Raw genomic sequence first — 8,980 nt, forward strand, 5'->3', positions numbered from 1 at the left:
TCATCAAATTCAAATACCTGACTTTTACAGAAAAGATGTAAAATGCACATAATAATAAAATGTGATGAATTGCTTAAAAGAGTAAAGGTTAACTGTAAAGAAAAACTCATTTGGAAATCATCAAAAAAATAGTTCTATGTCTTTAAGGGTTAATTTCAACTTTGAGTAAGCTTTGACATTACACATTTGAACGAATTTGAAGTAAAGTGGATGATGCAGTTTTTCAGTATTTCTTTTAGAAAACTATTTTTCAGACATGTCACAACAGTCAAGGTGAAATCTTCTTCAAAGTTCAGTATAATGATGACCAGTAGGTGGCACTGTTTCCATAATGATAAAATACTCAGGCTTATTTCCCTGAGTATTTTACTCAGGGATATGACATTAATTTTAATCTTCATGATATTTCTGCATCTACTTAATGTATATTTGACACAGGACAATTACCGGGAAACATATCTTTAAAAACTAACATGGAAGACATGAACAGAATAAAACTGTAGTTGTTCGATGCTGACCATCACTGAAATTTATGAACACTATCATACATGTTCTCATACTCAGATACACTATATGGACAAAAGTATTAGCACATATTGAATTCAGGTGGTTCTTTTCTAACAGGGGTCTGGGATACAAAACAAAAATGACAAATGCCACAATATAGTTTTAGATTGTGATAAATATCACTGCATTGCATTGATTAGTTTTGTTTAAATTGTTATCTTTGCTTCAGAAATGCCTCAGAGATGGTTTTAACTTAATTCCTCTCAACCTTGACTTTGTTTTTTGTTTTTTCCATGACTATGATTTTAATTGTTTTACCTTTAAATTTCTAAAATATTTTCCATACTCTGACAGTAAATAATAATTTTCTACCACAACTAACTGTCTAATTTCTTCACATCTCACTTGGAAAGAAAAACCTCCCATTAAACTTGAAGGAAATACTGATGTTTATATCTGAAATCAGCACCAACAGGACATCTTATGAGCTGTAGCCATGATGTGTCCCAATACTTTTGTCCATATATTTTATAAACAATGTTACATAAAAGATATTTATCACAATCTAAAACTATTTTATGATATTTGTCGTAATTGTTTTGACCGCTGTTAGAAAAGAAAGACCTAAATTTAATGTGTCCGAATACTTTTGTCCATATAGTGTTACTTTTTGTGCAGAAACTCTTTACCTGAAAACATGAACCTCTCATCCTAGTTTTGAAAGAATCTTTAAACCCTGAAAAAATGTTCAACATTTAGTCAATTAAGGCTAATTATCAAAAAGAAAAAAACAAATGCATCTACACATAGGGAAAAGAATAAATTTAAAAAAGAGAAGGTGGAGTAGATCTTAATAAATGAAAATAAATAAAATCTGAGTCTATGTGTTTCTTTTATTGTAACTCTCAGGACTTTGCTGGTGTCACTCATGTTCAGATAAATCTGTGTCATATATCTGTCAGAGCCTCTGATGTTTGTTGTTGTCCTATCATGTACAAATATGCGTCTGTTACATTCAGACCCTGGTGAAAGTTGAAAGTTGGGTTTACTCTGGGCTGTGGACTTTTCATTTCGACTGCTGAGTAAACATGTGAGTCTGCCAGATGTGTAGCAACCCATCATCAAACTTCCTCTTCCATCACTTCCACAAAGGCTTTCACACAACTCTTTAAAATGAAATAACAATAGTTAGGAGAGGGGTTTACATTAGTTGATTTCTAACTAACTCTGTGCTGTTTTTATACGCTCATTTGCAGTATATTTCTACATTTTATTCACGAGGATACATCTAAAACTATTCAAATCAAAGAAGCAAAACTGGCAACATCAATCAGTCAGGTGAAGTTCTTACATCATTCTGACTTGAAAATACACTCAGCTTTGTTCACATTCATTCAAACACTGATCCATTAAAAAAATGATGAATCCAAAACAGCGAAAAGGCCAAAAATTACACAATAGAAACAAACATTAAAAAGAAGGTTAAAAAAACAAAAAATACTTTTCCTTCAAACCATTTTAATGGTCATTTCATGAATATTCTCCTAAAAAATATTTTTTTAGAAAATGTATTAAATCCTGTAGATGGCATTGTGTTCTCGAGTATAAACCTTCAATAAGCATTTTTATCACATATATTTGACCATGAAAAAACAGACATATTCTATAAATATAATTCAACTGTGCATGTTCACTTTTCCTTTTGCCTTCAGTTTGTTATATAAGTAGTGGGACCATCTAAGTTGCTTTAATGAAATAGGTCATTTCTTGTTCTTTTATATGTAGGTTTCACTGCAAAACGAAAGAGATAGAGTCATTAGGTTGCAGACTGAATTTGCAGAAGTGATAATTTCTTCTCAGTGGTGCACTGGGATGGTCTCATAGATGTTCTCAGGAGGTGAAGTTTTGGGCTGTTGATGTTTCTTCCTAAACAGCAAAGTCCTCCCTGATATGAAAAAAATGCAAAAATTGAATTACATTTTCAGTCTAAGAAAAAAAAACATTGAATAGTGGCCCATTTTAAATGTGGAAAATTAATGTAAATATCATATGAGTCACAGACTGTAATCCATGCCACACTTACGGAAAATAAAGACAAGGATTATGATTACGGTGAAGAACAAAATAGCTGCCATCCTGCTGATGTTCCCCGCTCCCAGAAAGGCTTTGAACTGAAAATATTCCAGGAAAAAAAATACAATCTTTTTATGAGGACTGGGTCAATTATGAATGACAGATTTGTTTAAATATATTATATAAATATACAGTATATTCACATGTAAACCGTAACATTTTTGTTTTTTACATGTTTTGATCCCGTTCATTCTCATTGCACTCCAACATAACTGCACCAGTAAAGCTTTTTATTTCTTTGATTTTACCCATTTGTGCTAACAGATTCCCAGACATTTTTAACTTGCATCATAATAGTGAGTGTGCAGTGCCGTTATCTCATCCTTAACTTGATGACAACTTTCAAAAGAATGCATGTATTTCTTTGATTTTCCTTCTGCTATGCACATGGTTCACTATAAACTAATTTTACCCTATACTATGATTTTAACCAAGATATGTTTTTCACACTTTGCTTTATAAAGATTTTTCCCAAGACCATTTATTCCATTTTGTATAAAAACATACCTGAGTGGTGTGAGTTTCCATCATGTCACCTGCCTCTGTACCAATTAATGAGGACGTTGTCAACATATCTGTAAAAAGTTGAAACCATTCTTTTATTATAATGTGTAAAACTATGCAACACACTTATGGGTGGATTAACAGACATTCAGGTTGGAGTAAATGTGTCTTTAATGTCATATGCAACTGCAACATAAAAATACACTGAGATCATCACATAATGTCTCATCAACAGCTATGTTTCCTAAAGACCTCTAAGACCCCCAGTCTGCCCCTACCTGCCCACGTGGAATCCACTGAACTCCTGATAGATGCATGATTAAAAATAACACAGAGTGACTAATAAACTCAGTGCAGTTAAAGAAAATCCTCATTACGACCATTTTGGCTTCTTAAGGCAATGGAAAATATCTGTTGAACATCTCACTACCTAATGTTGTTTCTCTCTGCAACTACAATAATTATTGCATATACAATGAAATAAAATAATACCCATAAAGTTGAAATAATTTGTTTTCAGACACAGTTCTCTTTTTAGTCCTATTTATACACATCAGTAATCACCTTTGACCAGTCAGTGATTCCATACTGAGTCCCAGTTACACTTTATCAGGAATAAATCACACTGTCACAATCATTTCATGACAAAAGGTAAAAAAAAAAAAAAAAAAAAATTCTAACTTTGCATCCAATAGTGTATATATAATATACAGAACTGAACTTAACTCATAAAGACCCAAATAGCCACTAGCAACCAAAATCATCCACTGATGTAAAATGGTTAATAATCCTATGAATACATATAAATAATTGGTGTAAAATGCAGTTTGTCATCTTTTCATGGTCATCAGATATGACCCATTTAGATGTTCAGAGGCTCCGTAGTGAACGTGGAAACATTGTCATCTTCTACAACATTCATTCGCCAGTAAAACCCATGGAGTTTGATCAATGACAGTGGATGGAGACGCTTGGTTTATGTTCACTTAATGATAGATTTAGCTGCGAAAGTCACTTTTTGTTCAGTTTTCTCTGCTTCTGAGATAAAAAACACTCAACTTGACTCTGATCTTTCATGAACATGTGCAATATTAATAAATTAAATATAGGAACATACCTGATATTCGCAGGAAAAAACACTGAATCGAGAGGATAATATTAGTGGTAAGAAATCACTTCAGAAAGGTTAAATATAGAGAAAAAATAATTTAGGAACTGCCACAAAAGTAGCAGCGGGTCTTTATGGGTTAATTACTGGCTCTATACAGCGTACTTTTCTGTATTTTGTCTGACATGAACTTAAGAGTTTTACAATTAGGTCAAAGTTCAGTTTAATTGCAATTAATCACCCCCTCCAAACAAAATGACAATGCTTACCTTGTGCTTCAGTTTGAAGGATGTAGTCCACAGTAACAGGCTGCTCCACAGGTTCTGGCCAAAACAAACCACCTTCAGGCTGGATAAATAATAATCACACAGTTCATGCTCATTTTAAATGATTTCATGCTCACTACCTTCCTCCATGTCCAGGTGTATGTTGACCTTATAGTCATTGAACCAGCCTGGGATCTCGACCCTGCAGCCGTACACACCAGCATCGCTCTGCTCAGCGTGAAGAATAGTCAGCGACACATCCCCGTCTGCCACACTGCCCAGCAGCTGGTACCTGGAGGACTGCCTCAAACTCACCTCCCCGTCCTGGGACGACAGGATGGTGTTGGAGCATTTGGACCTGGGTACTTTCCCTTGTCCCCAGCAAAAACTCAGGACCCCATGGGTTTGGCTGTCGTAGCTACAGGGCAAAGTGACATTGTGCCCCACAAAGCCAGTGACCCCAAGGGTTTTGGAGTTCACTGTGGACAACAACAGGAGTTTGGATCAAACTGCATGATATGAGACAGATTAAAATGTATCCTTTTAACATAGGCTTAAAGAAAAACCCACCCTACCCACACAGTCACACACCACTCCACCCACGAGCACACTACACATACAAGAAAACAAAAAAGCAGAGAAAATCGACTTACCTTGGGTCAGGATGGAGAGGAAAAAATAACAAAGACCACGCATGTGTGTAGGCTATTGTATAACAAAGTCCTGAAGTGAGGATTAGATGAATTTCTCCCCCACACATAGTCCAGGAAGATGGCAACATGCTCTGAGGTTTCAGCTTCCCTTTTTTGAAAATCAGGAAGGAAATCAATAAAGTCTCAAATAGTCTGTAAAGAGCTCAAAAATATGATCTGCACAAACTACTGTCATTGAACACATCAGAGATTATCTCACATGCATGATTACACCTCAACTGTGAAGAGTGAGGCTGAATATAGAAAGATCAGTGCAGTTATTATGATAAGGTAATAAAGAAGATAAATACAACATGCAGTGGAGCATTAGTATGACCATAGGAATAAGTGGGAAGTAAACACTCATGTGACCACAGTCTGTGTGTGTCATATATGATGTAAGTCATTTTCAAGAAGTTTTGTGTTTCTGTGTAAAGCTGTTGTGTTTTGCCATGTCTGTGTCATAGTGGGTTTCTGCTTTGCTAACAGACTCGGCAACGTTCAAATCACAGCCTCAGTTTAACACAGGGATCATTAAAGTTTCATCTTATCTTCCGCAGTAACAGTGAAAGCACACAGAAGATTACTGCTGTAATTTGGCTGTGATTAGTTGTTTTGAGGAAATTTCTCTGTGCAGGCCCTCCAGGAGATGTTTTTTTTTTTTTTTTTTTTTTTTTTGTATGCAGTCCCCAGCCTGTCCTCTACACTCATTTTCTGTAAGATTTATTTCAGTTGCTCAATGCAGTCCGTTTATCTCCTATCAACAGCTTTGAGGGCTTTTCCTTTTAGCTACAATGCAAAATTATTAAACTAAAAGAATCCAGAACTCGGTCCTCACTCTGCAATTTTCCGTAATTATCCAGAAGAGACTTAAAATACTTTGTCCCTAAAGGTTACTGTTTTATGAGTGAAAACACACTTTACAAAATCCAATTAGTTTCAAGCAACTACTCTCCTCAAAGTGACTAATAAACTCAGTGCACTTAATTTTTACAGGATAACATCCTGATTACAACTGTTGTGGACTTCTTTAGCCCATGGAAAATATTTGTTCACCTCAGGAAAAAAATCATTTTAGTTTATGTGTAAATGACTAATTAATAGTGAAAACCCAGGTCAACTTAATGTCCATCCTCATCATGTCCTTCATGTCTAATGCACTAAATTTGTGTTATGTTTGGCTTTAAAAGCACTGTTTATGGTCATATGTAAAGTCACAATGTATAAAATCACACTCTTTTTGATTCATTATATAAAAATCCCCACATCATCCAAATGTACCTCACCTACAAAAATCTGAACAGTTTATTTTGTAGTGATTTCCATTTTTCTTGAAGGTAAAGACTGTATGAATATATCTCAGGATGACACCACAGTTAAAGTGGCTGCACATTTTCATTTGCATGTTCTTACAGCACATTAAATATTTATGTTAGAGAGCTATTGTTATTCGACTGCAAGTAACAGAAAGGAAGTGTCAATGTATATACGACGATAGCAGCCAGAGAGAAATATTTGGACTTGGTCTATCTTTATCCGCCCTCTGCTCACCTCTCTCCAACCTCGACTCGTCAACACCATCAGCCACCTCTGATCTGCTTTATAAGCGCTCGATAAATCGGCGTCCTCCCACAATGTGTTGTCATTTATCTCCACTGTGACTCAGTTTTCCAATTCACCCAACCTAATGAACGTGAGAAAGCATTAAAAAGAAAGGCAGTTAGAGAAGAAAGAGGAGAAAAGCAGAGAAATCATTCATGTGGGCATTTATTTTGACGTCGGATTTTTATGTTTTTTGGGTTTATTTGTCATGTTGTGAATATTTAAATGATATATTAAAACATAATGACAGTGAGGCCTTTCTGTGAACATCCTCTTAAAAGTAGTTGATTTTCAGTTTCAGAGAAGAAAATTATTTTTGTCACACAATTAAATAAATAAACAGAAATGTCAGAAAGCAGTAACTCATAAAACCTCCCGTTAGTTGCTCTTGTAGATGTCGGGTTTTGTTTACTTTGATTTCCTGTTTGGGCAGAAAATGGAGCCATTGTCAATCTGTTGTACAGATAAAAGTTTAAAAACAGCATTTAGAGCTTAAAATTGGTCTGGTCCTGAGCCAAAGTGCCAGCGGTGACAAATGTTTGGGTGACTTTTGCTGATGTCTGATAAAACCAGGAGCAAACAGAAAAGGAGAAGTGAGACTAGAGGTCGAAGTCTGTGTCATTTTTAGATGTTGTGAAGGAGGATGGTGGTTGCTTTATGGTCAAGTCCATTTCTGGACAAACTCAGTGCCTTATCTGAATTTGTCTCCATAAACTGAAAATGAAATTACTTCTGTCAGAATGATGCTTTCAGTTTAATATTCCTGTCATTGTTTTATGCATTTGGGGACACTTCAATTTGAGGTTTTCTAAAGTGATCCATCACCGCAGCCACATTAGAAAAAGCATTGATTTGCAATATTGCTGATGCCAGAGAATCCGTTGCTACTTCTAGAGCAAAGATGCTGAGCTGTCAAACAGTTCAGTGGGGTATCAGATGACCTCTACTCACAAAAAGTGCTTCTCTGATAAGTTACAGACCATCTGCTGAAGTGAATGCAGGACTCTTCCTTCTGTCAATAGACAGCCAGCTGAGGCCCATTTGCAACACTTTACCCCTCTGCATACCAAGATAACATGATGACTGTGGAAGCATTAAAAAGGCTTAATGTATTTCTTGTTTGTCCATCACAGATACTTGTGACACTTAACACTGACATGTCCTGTAGGTAGAGGCCATCGTTAGATTACTGTTACCAATGGATAAGAGCAGATCACTTCCCTGTGGTAAATATTTATCCCCAGGCAATGAAAACAGACATGTAACATTGCAGTATTCTTGTGCAAAGTAGCAGAAGTCAGCTCCCAATGCAAAACATATTTATTCATTTATTCAACATTTCAGTGCCCTGATGAAGACCCCTTCATCTTGGTGCTGAGCAAATATTTTGGTATGCCAGCGTTTATCTACCCTCTGCTCACCTGTGATGACAGCTTATTTTTGCCTCCAGTTGTCAGCGCTTTAAAAAGAGATAACATAGAGAAAGACCACCAATGAGCTGCTTAAAATTTTTCCAAAAATATTTCTGATTTTAGCTCTTTTACAATTCTTACTTAAGGCAACTTAAACCCTACAAAATGTGCGAAGTCAACAGAAGATGGTGTTATGTCGACTCATTTTATATGCGAACAAGTTCTATTCTGGGTTGTCTGCTCTCTGTTAACGCTGTGCAACATCAACCGTCTCTCCCTTATTACTTATGTCCCCTACAAGTACATACTTTTATCTGTGTGTGTGCACTTCATGCAAAATGGATTTATGGCCGCCACTCCCAGCAACTGTAGAACCCCGGCCCTTTCCCCACTTCTTACTTCCCACCCTCAGTCCTCCTGGGAGCATTTCTCTATGTCCCCCTCCTCTCTCCTATTAATATCTCACTAGGGAGACCAGAGCTCATGGGGAGTTTGGGAGCGGAAACGTCTCCGAGCACTCCTAGTAGACACAGATCTGGGTGAGGGCGACAAAAGGGAAGTGGAATAGAGCTTAAGGCAAATGAGGGGAGAAGCTGGTCAGAATGTGTGAAAGAGGATTAGAGAGTGAGTAAAGGGAGGAAACAGGACGGACATGAAAGATAGAAGTAAGTAAAAAAAAAAAAAAAAGTGGGATAGGTGGGGAGAGAATTTGGCAGAGGACATGAGGAGATCGGTCCCAGATAGAAATAAACTTTA

At 36.3% G+C, this 8,980-nt stretch overlaps 1 protein-coding gene across 4 annotated transcripts; it reads right to left on the minus strand.

Annotated features, from left to right (window-relative positions):
* Nucleotides 1–950: 950 nt before the first annotated feature.
* LOC115426604 (T-cell immunoglobulin and mucin domain-containing protein 4-like) lies at nucleotides 951–5,307 on the minus strand. 4 transcript variants are annotated; one of them, XM_030144710.1, is made up of 6 exons: nucleotides 5,172–5,307; nucleotides 4,659–4,997; nucleotides 4,522–4,593; nucleotides 3,148–3,215; nucleotides 2,591–2,678; nucleotides 951–2,452 (listed from the first exon to the last, which is right to left on the minus strand). In XM_030144710.1, the coding sequence occupies exons 1-6, from the start codon at nucleotides 5,212–5,214 to the stop codon at nucleotides 2,364–2,366; spliced, it is 699 nt and encodes a 232-aa protein (XP_030000570.1). In that variant the 5' UTR covers nucleotides 5,215–5,307; the 3' UTR covers nucleotides 951–2,363. The 4 variants fall into 4 exon arrangements, with proteins under 4 accessions (XP_030000570.1, XP_030000569.1, XP_030000572.1 ...); XM_030144709.1 differs by having other exon boundaries at nucleotides 2,591–2,690; XM_030144712.1 differs by having other exon boundaries at nucleotides 954–2,452; nucleotides 4,522–4,575.
* Nucleotides 5,308–8,980: the final 3,673 nt, after the last annotated feature.

This window comes from Sphaeramia orbicularis, chromosome 10, assembly GCF_902148855.1.
Source record: "Sphaeramia orbicularis chromosome 10, fSphaOr1.1, whole genome shotgun sequence".
NCBI classification, from domain to species: Eukaryota; Metazoa; Chordata; class Actinopteri; order Kurtiformes; family Apogonidae; genus Sphaeramia; species Sphaeramia orbicularis.

Coding starts and splice junctions, on each gene's coding strand:
- LOC115426604 (XM_030144709.1), bottom strand. CDS start 5,214: ATGCGTGGTCTTTGTTATTTTTTCCTCTCCATCCTGACCCAAG. Junction 4,594..4,658: donor ACACCTGGACATGGAGGAAG/GTAGTGAGCATG, acceptor TCCAGCCTGAAG/GTGGTTTGTTTTGGCCAGAA. Junction 3,216..4,521: donor CCTTCAAACTGAAGCACAAG/GTAAGCATTGTC, acceptor AACTTTTTACAG/ATATGTTGACAACGTCCTCA.